Below are 20,215 nucleotides of genomic sequence, written 5' to 3'. Positions count from 1 at the left end.
TGAACTGTCTTGCAACCTTACTTCAAAGTCCAGATATACAGAGTGTTATGCCATTAAGCACTATTTACGTTATTTAATGTTTAATAAATAACTCTCTGTCTGTTAGGTATTGTCTGGTGAATATCGGTCCAAGCAGCTGATATTAGGACAATAGTTGAAGGGGTGATTCGAGCACTGGGATTCTTTTAACAGCAGACTTTGCACACATATAGAATGGAGTGACAACAAAGTCCAAGAATTTATTAACAGAAATAAATTAACATCCAGAGAACATCACTACAGAATGCTGTTTATCTGAATTAACACAATATTTCAATCAACAAATCTTCTCTATTAGGCTAGTGAAGCTTAACTAACACTACTTAGCAAAATTAAGATAAAAATAAGCTAAGGAACTATGTACACACAAAAGGACAAATCAAATAGTTGAAAACCATCATAAGAATAATTCAGTGAATCCTGGTTCATTGCAGATCTGAGTTAGAGATCCAAAGTTCATCTTAAAGAATGTGGAATGAGATCATATTAGCTTGACTAATTTAGAACATTTGTTATGTGTTTCAACCTATTCACAATGCAAATCCTGAGTTAAAACATTATTCCAGAAAAAAACATTTTAAAGAATGATTTGCCCTGTGAAAATCAATACCTTTAAGACGCTTGATTTTATTAATGCAGTTATTCCTCCGGGTAGCTAGAGGGCACTGTAGCAAACAGTCGCTTGATGAGTTAATCCTAAAGTTATACAAAACACCATTAAATTGATATTAATATTCCATGCTAATGCTGTAATAACGCTCAAAGCACTATTGAACGATGTCAAAGTAAAACGAAAACAAACATTATGTTTAAAACGAACCTTAGTTATGTTGACTCGGTGGTAGTATTAATGTCATTAAGAGGGGCTAACTAGTATTATGCGAGCGGACATTCGGCACTAATCTAAAAAAAAAAAAAATCAGTTCTATTTGGTCATAATGAGCAGACCGGAAATCACAAACATTAGTATCACAACAATGTATAGAGCCTTTATGGAAATAAAGTTTGTTATAACTGTAAAAACACACTCAAACACATCAGCAAAGCTTGGTTTCTATAGTATTAACGGAAGCTAGCCTATAAATCGGTCAAACACAGTGAAAACACATTAATTAAACCATTCTAAAATCTTGCTGTTTATTTCTCTGCCAAATCTCTCCCATTGTGGCGTTAGGGCGTTTGCAGGAACCTCCGCTTGGCCTCCCTTGCCTCAATTTGCTCCACATGGTGATTGCACAACAACAGGATATAAGAGATTGCGTTATGTAGTACACCACTGATAACTGCCAGAGATGAATGACAAGTTTTCATCTTGCCTTTTTGTTGTAAACTTTAGACAGAAGTCCAGTTCTCTTTAAGGTCACCATTGTCCCGTGTTTTCCCCTGTATCTTTGTAGTCACGGCTGTGGTTTACTGAATAATGCGAGGACTTTCTGATGATTCCCTTCAGCAGTAAGACCCCATAAATGCTTTAGAACAACAGCGTTTGCTGTAGAATGCTAATGAGTGAATGTGAGGAAAAATCCAATTAGGACAATTTAACTTTGTTCTCAGGTTCACTATAATTAATGGCAAGTGTGTGGTCAAGCAGACTGAATGCTGTAATTAGACATAAGCTGTTTCAACAAAGTGGAACGTTTTCAAATGGTCTATTTTTACAGGACAATAATCTGGTACTCTAACAATAGCACGCACACTTTTTGATATCCACTGTGATTCACTCCTGCAGTTTATACTAAATAAATGTTTTGTTATGCTGTAAACAGCCCTTTTCCTCATCTCATGCATGTCTGCTTTTTCTAGCCTGCAAACTAACAAGCCTACATCTTTGGAGACAAGCAAATGAAAACTTCTGAACTACAAGGCTTTTATCTTATTTTTAGGAACCACTGGATTCTCATTTGAACTCTGCTGTTTCTTACTGAAAAGTTCAAAAATGAGAAATTATAAGAAAGTTTGGCTTGTTTTATATATATATATATATAAATAAAAATATTCCAAAGAATACCATTGTCTTTGTTTTATCTATATTCAAAACCAATTTTTTTGTTTTTTGTTTTTAAAAGAGACTGAACTATGTTAAAAACATAGTTGCAACCTGTTAGTGAAGCAGAGCAGCAGTAGATCACCAAGTCATCTACATAAAATTTCTCATTTCTCAACATCATGGAAAATACAGTTTCCTTTTAAATGGCTTCTCAAGTCTCTGTGCTTCTACCTTAAGAATACTGTTGCCAACTTAGAAACTTTGTTGCTATATTTAGTGACTTTTCAGACTAGCTAATTTTAATAATCAAAAATGCAACTAGCAACAAATATATCTGTTTTTTTTTCTGTTATTGGAGAGCTTGGCGACTACTTGTGAAAGGACCAATCCTTCTGTAGTTCTGTCCTGAGCCAGCAGCGACTGTTGCCATAAGCCCCTCCCACTTTCCAAACGCTGTAGTCAGACTCAAAGTGTTGCCTTGTCCTGCAGCAAGCTCTGCCTGCAGTCAGAACAGACAGGAGACCCACTCAACTGTGTCCACATTGCAAATAAATAACACATCTACAAAGCTGCTGTTGGTCCTGCCCTGGATTACAAAGTGGGATGTAAATATCATTGATACTATCGTTGCACTAAAATAAATCCCTTTTATTTGTAGTGCTAAGCATATTTAGAGTGTTTTTGCACTCTTTTTGTCTTGCCAGTGTTGATTTTCCTGTCTTCGACATCCTGGACATTTAAATGACCAAATATGACATTAACTAGTGACTCCTAGCAACTTTTAGGATAACCAATTGCTACTTTTCTTGCTCAGGAGTTGGCAACTGTGCTTCAGACTAGGGCTGGGTATCATCTAGGATGAGCCGATACGATACGATTCTCGATACATAGCTCAGCTTGATTTGATTCCAATATCGATATTTATTACTTTGAATTAATGCTCAGTGATTCAATCACCAAAAATCAGCCAAATATTATGTTTATGTTCTATTTATTGATCACAGACATATTAACAGGAAAATAAAGTACATTTGCTTCAATGCATTTAACGTGTCACAGAAACCAAAAATGTGCCCAAACATCTGATTTTAGGGACAAAGGAGCTTCTAAAATCCTGTCGGCCGTTCCACAAATTCGTCTCACTTGCTCTCCTTCGCTGTGAACTGTAATGGTTGCGCTGTAATAACGCCCCCTAGAGGTTGAGAGGTATATCGATATTGAAAGCCAGAATATCGATATTAAATCGTTTTTAAAAATATCGATATTAATCTTTATATCGATTTTTATGCACAGCCCTACTTCAGACCACACTGGGAGTGGAAAGAGCCAACTCTTGAGTATTCCCACAGTTTCAGCTTCCATACTGAAACATTGTCTGCATGAGCATTTGTTTAAGGGGCGGTTACTGATCAGAGAAAGGGTTTGTCTTTTAGGTTTAGACCACAGTTCAGGGCCAATCAAGCTGAAATTCAGCCGCTTGTTGATTTCTTGATGCATCTCTGGTTGAAGCTAAGATTGGTTTGGATTCCAAGATTGAATAAAAAGCCAAAAAAAAAAAATTAAATTAAGTGATTTTTACCTGTTCGGTCATCTATACTGCAATGGCAGCAATTATGGTATAGTAAGAAAATTTGTGTCTTTTTGTTGTCTTTTTGTTTGAAAAAATGTTATTCTTAAAAACAGTACTAAAACCTTTGCTCCTGGTGAGAATACCTTGAAACTGCTTTGATAGGCTTCAAAAGAGTTTTTTTGTTTTTTTCTGGCTTTGCTCTTTGCTGTTTTGGACTGAAATCCTGCTGCTGTGGTGCATTATAGATTTAAAAATGTTATATTTCACCTCCAATTTATGTTTTGTATTGGAAAATCTGATAATGTCATATTTTTTTTTTCTTGGATTGGTTTAATAATTCAACACTTAGGCCTGTTAAGCAGAAGGTTTCACCACCTGTGTCTATTTGGAACGATATCTTCATCTTTGTGCCTTTGCTCCCATTCTTGTCTCTAGCCAGATAATTGTTGCTGTTGCAAGACGTTGCATCAACATAGTTTCTGTGTGTGCGTGTGTCTGCTTATAGGAACTGGTGTAGCTGTATAGTGACTAGCTTGAGAAAAAAACATTTTAATATTATTTACCTGGAATTTTCACTGTTTGATCTTGTACATTTACAGTTATTATATAACGGAGCCTTTTTAACCTACAAGCATAAGCAGACACGGCAAGAGTCTGAACAGGAAGTAGAACTACTTGGAGGCTTCAGGTTTATTGTAGTCTTTGTGTTTAAGTTTTAAAATGTGCATGTGCTGTGGATACAATTCTCATAGCTGCCTGAAATTCCTTTTACAGTATTTCAATAAAGAAACGGCATCAAACTTTTGAGTTTACTTTTAAATTAAGAAAGAAAATGAGTCAGTGGAAGTCTGGCTGCAATTGCCTTTTGAATAAATTGAAAACGACTCTGCTGGAGCCTCACTTGCCACTCTGCTGTGAGTGTAATATGATCTGCCAGTTTCCCATGTGTGGCCTCTGGGGGAGCCTTAAATGGATTATGATGGGTGATAACTGTGGCTTGGAGACGACAAATACCAATCACGGTCAAAATTCTTAAGTAGCCACCTGCAAACTCTGCCAAAAGATTGTGCGGCTTTCTACTGTGGGAGAGTTTGGGCTTTCATGCCACATAAAAGATAAGGCAGTGCAGGAAATCTTTGATTAGGATTAGTTTCTGTCGAATGGCCAGCAAATTCTCCAATAACTCTTATGGGTAGTGAGAGGAAGTCTCTGAGGCCTGCACCTTCCTATTAATAAACATTCTGAAGAGGTCCAAATATGTGGGTGTTTTTCATGTTAAAGAACCAACATTGATCTTTGTTGAAAATGTGCAAAAAGACAAACCAACCAACAAAAAAACATTGAGATTTTTCATTCCAAGTTGAACATGACTTTAAGCAAGCTCTCTGGACTGATTGGAACATTTTCTTGTGCTAGTTTTGTGTAATGGGACTTGAGCTTGACAGAAGTCCATTTTTCTCCATTTAAATGCATTCTGACACATTTTGTTCGGGCTATTTAAGAAACCAGGTGACCCAGTTTATAGGCAGACTGATTCCACAAAAAGATTAAGTGGTCTGTTACCTTTTCATCCAAATTTGTCCAGCTTCCCCAGGCCTCTCGCCTCTCTGCAGCATTTGCAGCGCTACATTAAAAGAGCAACCAGGTGGCAATGGTGCGACCCCAATTAAATTTCTTCTTTGGTAGATTAGATGCCCTCTTCTAGATTCTGAAGTTTTGTATAGAATTGTGGTAGGAATGTCGATAATCATCTCCGTTTTAATTGGTGCTGTATGAGCACAATTTTTGGCATTACCACATTATTCTCCATTTCTATTGTTTGGAGACAACACACATTTTTAGAATATAGAGAGTCAATTTCAAGGCAGTACTGGTAGTCCAAAAGTTGAAATCCAGTATGTGTTTTTGTGTCAGAGTACATGGTGCGGTACAGGATCCTCATGGAATGGTGACCTTGAGGAGGAAAAGATCAGTGGGGCTATCTGCTCCGGTAGTTGGATGCTTAAAGATTAGATTCAACTTTATTGTCATTACACAGGTACAGGTACAAGGCAACGAAATGCAGTTTAGGTCTAACCAGAAGTGCATTAGAAGTGCAATAGCAGCAAGTGTAGGATAAACAATGGTTCCGTAAGTACGGGACATGGGTTTTTACTGAATAAATATAGAGATGGATACTATTATAAACAGAATTTTACTGATAGATTTGTCCTATGAATATTATATATAGATAACTAGTATTGTGAACTAAATTTACAGCTGGATATGTACAGAATATGATATACAGGTGGATATTACTATGAATAGAGTTTTTACAGATATGAAGCTTACCAATTCTGGTTTTGAAACATAATTACTTTAGAACAGTTATCGAAGGTGAATCTTTGAAGCTTCTTAAAGTGAAGCTGGTAATCCAGAGCCAATTAGTGAGGAATGGTCAGCGGTTTGAATATAAGGCATTTGGCGTAAAATGCATCTCGGTCATCCCTCATTTTGACAGATAAGTCATCTGTGCTTTGGGTGGTCAGCATGACTGGAAAAGCGCTATTTAAGTTCAGTCCATTTACCATTTATCTGTGGCATATTATGCCCCGTCATTTCTATTCTCTTTTCAAGTGTCGCTGCTACAGAATAAACTATCCACTGCTGAAGTTATGTGCTCTGATTTTCTCCAGGCACTTCACCGTGACTCATTTCTTTCCACTGTTGCCACATGCTTGTTTATGAGGACGGATTAGTGCAAAGTCAGCGACTTGATGCAGTTGGTTGTTTCCTTGGACAGAAACTGTCTCACTAATTAAGATAATGAACTCAACATTCCTACACTGTCTTCCATTGAGGTGACATTTATTGCCAGATGACTACAAATATTGTTTTGTAACCTTAAAGGGTTTATTTCTAAGCGTGTTTTGTTGTTAGTACAAATTATGATGGCTGTTTTTAAAACAAGGACAGCTTCACAGTTGGACTAAATATTCCTAACAGAGTCCAGCATGGGTTACATACTATTTTATTTTCTTTAAACTTATGAAAATGTTATATAATTATACTAAAATATGTATATTATTATACTAAAAATCAATATTAACCATTTATGATGCTTTTTTAAAATCTGATGCTTTTGTTTGGTGCTAAACAGGAACTTAATCTTTCAAGTATTTGGTTATAGTACATTTGCCTCCCCTAGGTTAAGAGAGCGATGCTTTTATATTTCCCTTAAACAGACTGCGGGTTTGTTACTTATTTTTTCCAAACTAATAATAACTTCTTGAATTTAAAGCTTTTGTTTGTAGATGGCGCTTCCTTACCACAGAGCCTATATTTCCGTCACACTCTGTCTTGGTTTTTGCATTAGTAGGATGAAGAAAACAAATCATGACATTTTGGAACAGAATTGAAACCGGCCCGCTGCCTTTTCAGAAGACGAGATGACGGTGCTGCTCAGCTTTTATGTATTAAATCACTGAAATGATCCAAGACATCAGAAGAGAGACCCATCCTCCCTCGCTGTGTTTAGTGAAAGAAACGGCTGTAAACATCCAAGTATCTAAAGTAGTAGCTTGCTTTTGATAAAACATGGTTTTTCTTTTATTTTTCTCCTCAGAACTACACTACGTTATTTTAAAAATACCCTGTGACAACCTTTGGAGTCAGTCTGACTTTTTGACCACATTACAGTTGTTGTAAGAGTGAATAAGTTTCAGCCGTAAGTGACAAAAACCCATTAGTCTTGTCTTGTTGATGTGGTAAAGGCTCTCCTAATTACCTGTCAACAGACACAAAGGTCACCCCAACACTCGGTTTCTAATGATGACAGCCCATTCTGTCTAAAAATATCGTGTAATGCACATTTCAGTTATTCCCCCGGGATGTGTTTTGTATTACTTACTGGCTCTACATGTAGCTTTTGACACCAGAATACAGAAAGGAGACCTTGAAGCTCAGCCGTCCGTGGAAGTCGCTGCTCTGCAGAGCTCTGCCTTCATGCTTTCCAGGCACAGGCTCAATCTCCTCTTGCTTATCTCTGAACTCCCCTAAGGCTCAGGTCCCTATGGCAGAGCCTGGCAGAGATTCTAATGCGTCTGCCATGTGAACATTTTTTTTCTTCCATTTTTGGAAGATAGAACCTCTGGACTTTGAGATTTTTTTTTTTGGTACCTATTGGGATTCAGCACTGATTACTTGGACACAAACTACTTTTTTAAATGCAAATCTTTATGTAACACTATCAAACCTCTTCCTTGGAGGCTTTAAATGTAGAAAAATGGCCTTGGGGTATTCAAATCCAACCTCGACAGCTCGGCAGGATGCACAAATGTTTCTTAATAAATTAGAATATTATCAAAAAGTAAATGTGTTTCCAAAATACATTCAAAATGTAAAACTCCTCCTATGCAGGTATTTTGCACATATTGATCTTTTCAAATATTTTTTTCTGTTAATTAGGGCTATTACAGCTTACAGCTAATGGCAACATGTAATTCAGTTCCTTTAAAAAGAGTCATAAAATATAATTTGCATGAATTACTGCATCAGCGCATCATGGCATGGAGGTGATCAGCTTTTGGCACTGGAATAGCTACTTTAACGGCAGCCTTTTGCTCATCTGTTGTTGACTCTGGTGTCTCTCATCTTCACCTTAGCAATACTCTGCAGGTTTTCTGCAGGGCTTAGATCAAGTCAGTTTGCTGGACTATCAAGCACCAATTTACCTGCATCACCAAAGCAGGTATTGGTCCTTTTTAGGTGTGAGGGTAAGTTCCAAGTCCTGACGGAAAATGAAATTGGCATCCCCATAAAGTTTGTCAGCAGTTGGAAGCATGAAAGTGCTGATAGACACCTGTGCTGACTTTGTACTTCATAAAACTGATTGGACCAACACCAGCAGAGGGCATAACTCCATAAAGCAGCTCTGACTGTGGAAACTTCGTACTGGTCCTTAAGCACCTTTTTGTTTTTATTTTTTATTTTATTTTTAAATATTTGACTATATTCACATTTGTTATTATTTCAAACAATAAAACAGTTTAGCAGCTCTTGTTTGGCAGGGTGAATATAGCACATGTACATCCAAAAAACAATACACAAAACAAAGATTAGCAGAAGATGGGATATTTACCAGATAATGTCCAAAAGGTGTCTTCAGGTGATAAAGGATAAAGGTTTTCACTCTTCAGTGAAATTAACTGTGGATGACATTCTTCTGGGAATATCTAGTGAATTTTTAGAACTTGCAAAATTGTTATTTGTTTAAAATATTAAGGTGGGAAAGACAATTATTAGGAAAGGTAAAGAGCAACTTTGATGGAACGCAACATGTAAGACTTCAAGACCTCCACCAAACCTCAACACATTTCCAGTCTGGTACAGATCCCTCCCATCCAACTTGTGTATCCAAAGAATCGCCCTCAAAACATCCAGTGCAGCGTCCTGCAGTGCAGGAAGTTGTTTTGGAGCTCAGCCATCACAGGAAGTACATTAACTCCCCCAACGATGCCCAGTCTATGAAGCAAAGCCAAATTAACTTTCACTTTCGAAATCAGAATCTGCTTTAATTGTCATACAAGGAATTTCACTCCATTTTCTGCTCTGTGAACACAATATAATAATGAAAAAATATGAATATTTTTATTGTAAATATGTATAGAAGTTTCAACAAACCAGGAAGGCAGGGTTGGATTAGTGCAAATAGTCATAGCTCGCAGATCAATACCATGCTTGTTATGTGCTCATCAGAGAGACAGCATGAAGAGCAGCCTGTGGTGGCTGGTTTTTATAACTGGTGCTCTGTAACGCCAACCTGAAGGTAAATGTCTAAGCAGTTTGTGAGCAGGATGTGTGGGGTCTGCAGAGGTTTTAGCCTACCTTTGGACCTGTGCAGTTCCTGGATTGTGGGGAGGTCAGCCCTGATGATCATCTCTGCAGACCCACTTGTTTGTTGTAGTTTGGATCTGTCCTGTTTTGACGGGATAACGGCAGCCTAGAAGATGACTGGCAGCTTCTGTGGAAGGTTGTACTTCTTGAATTGTTGCAGAAAGAACAGTCCCAACTGGGCTTTCTTCTGAACGGTATCATGAATCAACCGTATGTTCAAAGACCAGGTCGGTTTCAGAGAAAGGGTGGTTCCTAGGAACCAGACCCATTTGTAGACAGTGTTGTTGAGGTTAGTGAGGGGAGGCAGCTGGGGGAAGTTCTCCGGAAGTCTACCATAATCTCAACTGTCTCGATCGGGTTAAGATCTAGGTGGTTTAGACGGCACCAGTCGACCAGCTGATCCACCTCCTGTCTCTATGCAGAGTGGACTGAGTCATTAGACTGATGACAGTGGTGTTGACTCCAAACTTCAGGAGTTTCACAGACTGGTCTGCTGAGGACCAATCGTTTGTGTATTGAGAAAAGACTCCTCCTCTAGCCAGCCCCAGTGCTGATGGTTCTTATGCGGGTGAAGATGCTCTTCAGTCTCACCTGCTGCTGCCAGTGAGTCAGGAAGCTGATAATCCACTGAAAGGTGGAGGCCGGCACTGTGAGCTTATGGTGGAGGATGTCTGGGTTGATGATGTTGAAGGCTGAGCTGAAGTCCACAAACAGGATCCTTGTGTACTTTCCTGGGTGGTCAAGGTGATGAAAGATGAAGTCTAGCCCCAAATTTTACAGTTTACTAACATTGTTAAGTATGTTGATAACAAAAATGTTTTTTTTGTTTGATTTCCACAAGCTACCTGTTATTTTTCAAGTACCACCACAAGCTTGGGAAGTTTTAAGATGCACTGTCTGATCCATTAAGGGCACCGTGGGTCCACTCACCGTGGGTGTGTCACCTGTTCTGGTAATGAGTTATGGGTCCCCAGTGTGGCATGGTTTGTTGAGTATGTAAGTGAGTGTTTCAGTGCAATTTGTTCAGCAGTGTTAAACAAGATGGTTTTTCCTCGAACTCTTTGCTCAGTGCAGGAATATTTTCTCTCTTTTTTTATTTACCTGATCTCTTGCAGTGTTAGTCACACTTCAGGGCTCTTGCTCTGTTAAAAGACAGACTATAGGCCAGTGTTTGCGTGTTTTATCAATGGAAAATAAAGATACCTGCAGTGTCTGGTGCTTTACACTCCACCTAGCACTAGATTTCAAAATGTCTATCCTTTCTCAGCCTGTCTAGTGCCCATCTGTATACAGATGTAACACTCTAGAAGATTTACGTAAGACGGGGAGGAAAAAAAAGATTTTTGTGTGGCGATGACGTATGTCCAGCTCAAAATGGTTCGGTATAAATAGACATGTTCTGTGTAACTCATTTTGGAAACTTCAATCTCTGCTCCTTTTAAATTATACAAAACGTTATTTAGAAGCATGTGAGGCTTTTCCTTTCTCTATCACTCTTCCCTTATTCCTGTTCTGCAGACGCCACAGCACCCTTTGTATTTTTGTCATGTTCTTATTTGTGTCTTTCACATTTTCTTCTCATATCCTCTTTTCCTTCATCTGTCCTCCTTTGGCTGGAGTTTATTTGCAACCATTGCTTGTGGGTGTATGGAGTCTAATTATGAAAACAAAATTACTCTGTGAAACAACCCTGCTACCAAGCAGAGTTGTTTGGGCTAACTGAGTTTTTCCTCCTTTTTAGCTGAGATCTGCTCAAGGACCCATGCTTTAATGTTGTTTACCCCAAAATCAACATTCATCAGAACCGACAACTTTCATCTAATCTGCCGTTGTCCAATTTTGTCAAGCCTGTGTGAAATGTAGTCGTATTCCTGTTTGAAGCAGACAGGAATGGTAACAGTTTTGTTGCTTTAGCCGAGGGCGTTGCGTGTTCAGAGATTTTACTCTGCGTACCCAGTTTGTAACTTTTGACAAGTGTTTTAGATAATGGTTACATTTCAGTAATGTCAAACCCGTTGGCCCATTATTCTATGACCTTTACCATCATCAAGGAACTTGCAGCCTCTCTGGGACGCAAGAGTCCTGCTTCAACCGCTATGGAGATCCCCTTATGATGCTTTGGTTGAATTTAAGGAAATCGTCATTACATCTAGATACCTAAATACACTGAGTTGTTGCCATGCGATTGACTAACAGTGATTGGTGAGTGCATCCCAATGTACAGAACAGTAGAAATACAAAAAAATATAAATTTTGCACTGCAAATACTCTTCAGTGTTTATGGTGTATGAACTAGTGGGATTCATGACCAAGTTTTGGCAGGAATGGATATAATATAATCTGGTATTCCTTTTGTTGCGTCCAGTATTAGATATTCATAAATTACTAAGAAGATAGTGATAATAAAGCATCATACAAGGCATACATTTTCACATGTTGAGGTTTGGCTTGTACCCTTTTTCTGTCTCAATGTGATGGATTTTGTATATTAGTGCCACAGCTGTTCTGCTTGCATATATCACACCAATGCTTGCATAATCTTATAGAATGAAGATGCAAGTTCATGGACACCTGCTGTTTCGTTATTTCTTTTTTTTTCAGAATATGTAATATATTTCGACTAAGACTTTACATTTACCAAGCGAATGTTTTACTGTTGCTCCCATGTATTTACAATCCAAATCCAGATATCTGCTTACAGAAAGGTAATTATATACGTCTATAATTCATGTGAAGTTTCTTCTAAATTCCGGCTGGGGTTAAGAAATCGACTCTTGCGTATTGTTGTGCTAAATTAAAATGGGGGAATATATAAAAATCTTTTACAATCACACTAATGAGGAGTAGTGAATTACATGATTGATTAGTTAATTGTGTTTGTAACATAGCAGGTTTTGTGGGCAGTAAGCCAGTCAGCGCCGTGCCTTTTGTGGTCCACATAATAAATTACAGAGAATCTGCTCAGTCTCCAGGGGATACATCAGAAAAATGGCAGAGGAAGAGAGGAACAAAAAATACTGAAGCAAAAACTCTTGCACCAGAGATGGATTCATATATTTGGGGCACATATTGAAGGGAAATTCTGCTTCTAAGTATTTTGGATCACTCCACTCATGGACTTTTTTTTCGTGCAGGGGTTCCCACACTTTTCACCCTGATACACCCAAAATAACAGTGCCAGAGACTGGCGACCCCATTTTTGCGAGGCGAATATTTTTCTTTCTTTTTTTAAATTATGAGAGTAAAGTCATATTATTACCAGAATAAAATACAACTTTTGAAAGAACTCATACAAAAAGTGCATCCTTCTCTCTGCATTAAATGAGGAATGTGGAGAATCTTGTAAAGTTTTACTTTGCAAGCAAAATGGTTCATGTTGCAAGAAAACTAGTGAGCGGTCAGCCAATCCATTGGCTAGAGGATGAAATAGGCCAACTTTCCTATGAATTTAAGCCACACCTAGGCCTGTTCACAGCCAGACCTGTAAAAATCAACAAATCACTTAATATAATCTGTCTGACAAACATGACGTAGGCTGAAAGTTGTAAGAAAGAAACAAACACAGTGGCTGGAATGCCAAAATTATTTCAAGACGCATTGGGACTTGTCCAGGAGGTCACAAAAGTACCCAGAACAACGTCTGAAGTAATCCACACCTCACCTGCTTCAGTTTGTGTCGGTGTGCCCGGTTCAACATTTGGAGAGAGACTAAGCAGACCTCTAAAGGGATCCTTGATCAAAACCACTGCTGACGGAAAAGCACACAAAGGCCTATCTCACATTGACCAAAATCATCTCAATGACTGTCGAGGTTTTAGAGGAAAAAAAATGTGAAGTACAAAAAGTGGAACTTTTTTGAAAGTTGTGCATTTTATTGAATCTGGATTAAAACTAACAAATCTTACCAAAAGTCAACTGTGGGTGCGGTGGTGGTTGCAGTGTGATGATCATGGGCTTCTTTGCTGTTTTTGGACATGGAGAACTTGCTGTTTTCTGTGGAACCATGAGTCCTGAAATAGTGTTGTCAACTTTCAGACTTAATTTCAATTATCATGCTATGAGATGACCTTAACCACGCTGCTCATACTCAAAAACCCTCCTATGTGGCTGAAGTAAGATAATTCTGCAAAAAAGAGTTTTCTACATGTTTATATATAAAGGATTCATACAATATCATACAATATGCCATGTGCAGTTTTTCATTTTATTCTAGTTTCACACCACGGCCTAGTTGTTTGAGTGACTTGATGTTCAGTCAGATACCAGTTTGGACTAAGAGACTGGCTGGTGCAAACGGACCCTAAATTTTTAAAAGTATGCAATTTTTAAATGGAAAATACAGGGTTAATCATGATGTATATGCATGCCTGACTATATTTTCTCAGTTAAAAAAGAGGAAAACTATGTTTCAAGGTTTTTTCCCCTGTTTCCTAAAATTAGGTCAAAAGTACTCTGGTGCATTACAGCCGTATGGACTGTCATTTATGAAATATCATTCACGGCAACAGCTATAGGGCATTTTTGCATCTGAGTAATAGATTCATTAATGTGTTGATTAGTAACCACATGTAGATGTATGTGCAACTCTATGCAGCTTCCCTGCATTTCCAGACACTACTTACTGCAATCAAATATAATTTACCTTTTAAGGTTGCCTTTACACATAGCCTTGATAACATATCTTCTTTAGTACCATCCATCTCTGGCTGCAATCACACTGATTGCTAATGCAGACACAAAATTGAGAGGTAACTGCCTTACTTTTTTTTTGGAAACCTTTCACAAAGTTTCTGCTCTCAAACTTTTCTTAAATCGAAAATATCCCTAATGCCAAAGTTCCTGGGTGAGTGCTTGGACATGCTCCCATTTTTTTTGCTGTAGATTCTCAGTAGTCATTTCATTATTGTTCATTACAAAGTTTTGAGAATCCGTTCCAAACCCACTAAATTTATAAAGCATTTTGAAAACAAACCTACCAATGTGCAGAAGAAAAGAAAATGTACATAGACATAAAATGAATTACATACAAATAAATAAAACATACAAAACCCAAAATCAAACCATCACCTTATTGGGTATTTAAAGCCTCCTTTGTTTTCAAAAACCCATCAAGGATGAAGCCTGCCTAAGTTAGAGCGGCAGACTATTGAAATGCTTGGGACCAGCTACAGGGAAGGTGTGTTCTCCTCTGAGCCTCCGCCTGGTTCTCTGTGCTGTACTGAGCAGGTCAGTAGATCTGAGGGAGCAAGGCGGCAGATTTGACTAATAGCTCAGAGTAGGGAGAGGGAGGACCCTTTTTAAAGACTTAAAAACAAACGAAATGATAAAATATATTTATAAAATTAACAGGCAACCAGTGCAGTGAGGTTTAAAAAGGCTGAAATGTGTGTATGTCGGTTAAAAGACATGCAACTGACTCCAAAATATAGTGCATTACAGTAATCCAGCCATGTGGTGACAAAGGCATCGATTAGCCCAGAGGACGTAAAAATATAAGAATATCATTCTGTAAAAGAAAAAAAAAAACATAACTGGATGTACACATTTTTCTCCAGCAGCATGGTCATAACATACTTTTATAAAAGATAATTGGGAGATAGTTCTGAAATGACTAAGAACTGAAACATCCTAAACCAGGTTTTTCAAAGCACAGGCGGAACAACCTAATCTTTAAAAACTGCTGGGACTTGTCCCAAAGACAGAATACTGTTATTAATTGCCTGAACAGAAGAACCCACAGTTGGCATCAGCTCCTTCGGGAGTCTGGCATGAATGCAGTCCTTGGAGGAACCAGCAAGTTTTAGATGACAGTTTCTTGTCAGATGGAAAAGCAATCGGCTTAAAGCGGTCAAACTTAGCGGAACATGAAACTGAGACTGAGGAATCAGAACAATGGGAATAGGTGAGTTATAGGTCTTGGTATTAGTCACCTTCTCCACAAAGATGTGAAAAAAAATTCAGCAGATGAGCTTTGCTGTGTATTTAACAATAAGTCAAACCACACACGAGGTTTGTGACCATAAGATCCACTAATTACTGGAAAGTGGTTTCTTTTGGAGTCTTTCACAGTCTTCTGATAGCTCTTCCAGCTCTCCTTGAGGATTTGGAAACAAGCTTCCAGTTTATCCTTCTTCCACTTGTGCTCAGCGCTGTGACACTCACGTCTGACAGCACAAGGGCAATCATTTAGTCTTCAATGGAGCCACATTGGCTATTACATTGACAGGTTGAATAGAACCAGGAGCTAAGTTTCTCTCTGTCATGACCCACTGTGTCCTGGTTAATACAGTTTTGATTAAAAACAGTGGAAAAGTTAATGAGGGATTGCCGACTCACATATGTAGGTTTAAACTCTGTATTACTAACAGGAACCTCACACACAACTGGCAGACGATCAGAATACAGCATCACAAATGTTTATGTTTAAAACAGATAAACTGAAAAAGTACAAGACCATTTTTTTTTTTTGTGTGTTTTGTGCATGGCACTACAAACCAACTAAACCAGATTAAAAGTGTCAGTAAACTCCAAGAAATGTTTTACTATGCATGAATATTAAAATCCCCAATTATAAGAATACGATTATACTTCTGTCATAAAATCAGAGAATGTATGTGGATGATCCTTATATAGGCAGATAAATCACAGTTCAGCAAAGTGCTTTTAATAAATCATAAAAGTGCTCATAACGCGCAGTAATGGCTGTAGAAATGTATAGTTATCCGTAGTTTGTATTCAGATGTCATCAAGCTTCTTCACTTTAATCTAGAGGAGTCTTATCAACCCTGAGATTATTCCAGAAATAATATATGATGTGTTCTTCTGTTTGTTTCAGGGAGACTATGATCCTGTCAAGACTCAGGTCGTCCATCTAAAGTTGAACCCAACCACTGAGGCCAAGCAGCAGCGTCAGCAGGAGGTGGAGGATGTTCGAGAGGAATTGAACCGCCTTCGGGAACTTGTACGTTCCTTCCAGGAAGGAGGAATGGTCGCACAAGACGACTCCAGGATCCATACTTCTGGCCTCAGCCTCAATTTACCACCATCCAAGGAAGTGCTGGGTAAGATTCAGGACATAGAAACACATTTATAGATTAGTTGACTGATGAGCCCTCCTGATAGCATTGCCAGATGCTTGTTGGAGTACTCTCGGGATCTCCCCTATCTAGTCAGTAGCCAGGAAAATGGCGAGGTCATCACTACAGTAGATTGCTTAGGTTGTTAAAATAAAACCGTGGCAGCAGATTGTCTGGTTGTAATATAACCAAAGCAAGACCTGCATCCACATTGTCTGTACAAAGTCAAGGTTGTTCCCAGTGCAGTTGTTCTCTGCCCCAGCTGCCTCTTATCACCGGCCCTTTTTGTGGAGGTCATGGACGGTATCTCAAGGCGTGGTCATAGATAGGAGGGTATCTGGTGTGAGAACCTCAGGATCTCAGGTGCAAATGAGCTTCCTCTTTAGTTTCTGAGTTTAGTCTTAGAGATTGGCTGAGGATCTCTATCATCTGTGGGGAGAATAAGTAACATGTGAGATTTGAAATAGCACATAGGCACCACAGTGACGATACAAGAACTGTAACAACATGGTGAGGGCATTTCAAAGTGAGGAAACGCTGACGGCGCTTGGCTCGCGGGCTGTGAGTGGAGTCTCTCCGGAGTAGCCGGAGAGAACCCACACATGCACAGGGAGAACATGCAAACTCCATGCAGAAAGACCCAAGGTTGGACTTGAACGCAGGACCTTCTTGCTGCAAGGCAACAGCACTACCCACTGCCAACCTGTGCAGCCCATACGCCACTGTGCCGCCCAATGCACCATTTATATGGGCTCAAAATCAAATAATCCGATCATGACATGCATTTACTCGCACCAAGCTTTATTCAGAGTAGAAACTCTGACATTAGCATAATAAATGGAAATAAGCTTCTTCTTTTTTTTTGCCCAATTCATCTATTAACAAAAAAAATATTGACCGATCAATCCATTATTAAAATAATTGTTAGGGGCAGCTCTAGTCCAAATGCAGCGATGGTCAGTCTTTTTTCTCATCCTCCTCCCCACTAAACAAGAAGCTCTTTTCTTGCTGTGACACCTTCATTAAGTTTCATTTAAGAGTCACAACGCAGGTTTTTTTCGACGCACCTTTCAAGCTGAAGCTGACTGTTAAATCTCTCTCTCTCTCTCTCTCTCTCTCTCTCTCTCTCTCTCTCTCTCTCTCTCTCTCTCTATCTGTGTGTGCACACGTCTTCCTCTCTGTGTCAGATGGTTCATTTTTCTTTAATTTTTTTGCTGTTTACAAATGTTCTCAGGAAGGTAATTTGCACTACAAAAGCCTCGTACTGATACAAGAAGTGCACAAACATTTAAGTGTTTTATTTCTTTTAATTGTTAAGTGTTCTTCATTGTTTGCCATACATTGTTAATGTTTTTTTTTTTAAGGGAGCACTGCACACGTTTGAAGTTTTTTTTTTTTTTTTTTTTTTTTTTTTTCTCATACATGCCTGACATGTAAAATGAGTTTTCCTCTATTTACTGCTGTTGCATCTGTAGGCTTTGTTAGTCAGTTCATGAGGGAGTGACCAGGGTCGTGCTCTCTGGGTGTGGTTGTCACACAGTGCGATCTCGTTCATCTGGCTACTTTGTTTGAGTCTCGGTCGTCATTGATGCATTAGTAAGAGAACGCGGGCTAACTTCAATATTTATAGATGTCTTACCTCAAAAGACATGACGCCTATAAACAAAAAAAAAAACCTGTGCAGTCCCATCGACAGATGCTTTTCCTCTTCTCCCATGCCGAACACTGGTGTCATTTCAACCTCAGGCCATAGGGGGGAAACTTCTGCAAAAACTCTAGCACTTGTGCTAGGCTTCTTTAATAAATGTTTGAATTGACACTGTGTAACATTTGTTATCATTAAGTCATTTTTATCATGTAAATGGAAGAAGAATAGGCAATATTGACTTTAAGAAATCAGCCCAAAAAAATCGTCCCTACACATCGGGTACCTGTTTGCCTGATGTCAAAATACGTATTAGCCTTAAAAAAAACTGTATCGTTTGAGCCCTAATCTTGGTGTCCTAGAATGGTCTAGAAAGTATTACTAGAGATGAGGATGACAGTTGTGATTAAAATTTATCGTGCAATTCATTGATTTCATTATTGTGACAGGCCTATCTATAAGTGGCATTTATTAAGAAATTTCTTTCACATAATTTAACCTGGTAAGGCAACTTATTCAATTACACCGCTGCATCCACAACTGGCTGAATAATATGAAACATACTGTATTATACATAAACACACATATCTGGGAGGTTGAATGAGGTAAATTAGTATAGCAAGCCAGCAACTCGGAAAGTTCTCATCATCGCATTTCAACATAACGGCCCATTACGCTGAAAGTTTTCAAAATAATGCTGAAATTAGACCACGAGTGTAGCGGTGATACATGCTAAGCTAACAGTACAGCATGGATGTTTCAGAGCAACTTAGAGCTTACGTGCCTCAGTGAAATTGTAAAATGCTCGGACAGCAGACCTGCAAACTAGCGCTAGCTGTTATTAGCTTCACAGACAGCCCAATAACAGGGTTCTGTCTTGGTCTGGGCTCTCCTTTCAAGTTGCACCACACAACGCTCTGCTGCCTGAATGCAGACTGAAACAGCAACAAAACAACATCCAAACATGTGTCCTGTCTTTGTTGTTTATTAGGAAATTTTTCAATTAATTTTCAAGTGGTACAGGAGCAGCATGTGATTTTCACAAGCCTAGAGCACCCTCTTGTGGCTACAGACAGTAATGTTTACCACTTGGTTCATGTTGGTCAATATAATTTACCATTTAAAACTGCAGGGGTAGTGTGTACGACCCATGGATGGAGGCCTTAGTCCTTGACACGGCTGACCCGGGTTTGATTCCGGCCTGAGGTCCTTCACCGCATGTCTTCCGCCCTCTCTCAAAATCCTCTTTCCTGTCAACCCACTTTGAAAAAAATGAGCCACTCGTGCTACATAACCCCCACCCCACCCCCGCCCAGAAAAAATAAAAAAATAAAATTGATATACAAGTAGCACCTGACTATAAGTTGCAGGATCGGCATTTAGGTACAAACTCCCAACAGTCATTTGTGGTGGTCTGAGACATCTTTTTGGCCATTGTTAATTTTAAAGCTAATCCTGCTTAGCTCTGAAGGCCCATTTTTACCCCGGTTTAAGATTTGACAGTAAATGAGAAAAGCATTGATCAGAGGTAAACATTGTAATATGCATATTTAATTCATTAGGAATTCCCAATGGAGACAATAGTTACATACCATAGTTGCCTACGTCCTTCTCCCAGGTATTGCAGCTTTTGTCTGATTTGCAAAGACATCCATTTAATACATTGTCTGCCCTCCTCCGCTGAGTTCGGGAGGGAGGGATCTGTGGGCTATCTGTTTCTCAAACAAAGAGGCTCTTCTTCCCGGTAAGGGGTCAAGCCAAATAACCTATACCCCCTGCCATAAAACTCATGTAATGTTTATCTTACCCTCAAAGGGGGAGACAGTCAAAACTCATGCATTCCTCAGCACTCCCATATGAATACAACTAAGATATTTATTTTCCTCAACACCGTCTGAAAGTGTTTGAATGACCACCTACAGACCCGATGTGTTTCTCTACAAGTAGCAGAGTTATAGTGTTGGTTGTTTTTTTCTTCTGCTCCTGCCTCCCAAAGATGAAATTACATTCTTTTTAAAAAGCAC

At 38.8% G+C, this 20,215-nt stretch overlaps 1 protein-coding gene across 1 annotated transcript in view; it reads left to right on the top strand.

The window, feature by feature from the left end:
• LOC105939191 (mitotic arrest deficient 1 like 1) overlaps positions 1-18,050 on the top strand; it is a 55,355-nt gene extending 37,305 nt beyond the window's left edge. The window contains exons 16-17 of the mRNA XM_036136672.1: positions 16,306-16,531; positions 18,022-18,050. Of these exons, the coding sequence (XP_035992565.1) occupies positions 16,306-16,531; positions 18,022-18,050 (255 nt within the window). The remainder of the gene's footprint in view (positions 1-16,305; positions 16,532-18,021) is intronic.
• The last annotated feature ends 2,165 nt before the right edge of the window (positions 18,051-20,215 follow it).

The sequence above is a fragment of the Fundulus heteroclitus genome, chromosome 5, assembly GCF_011125445.2.
Source record: "Fundulus heteroclitus isolate FHET01 chromosome 5, MU-UCD_Fhet_4.1, whole genome shotgun sequence".
NCBI lineage: Eukaryota > Metazoa > Chordata > Actinopteri > Cyprinodontiformes > Fundulidae > Fundulus > Fundulus heteroclitus.
This window is presented reverse-complemented; position numbering and strand designations above follow the sequence as displayed.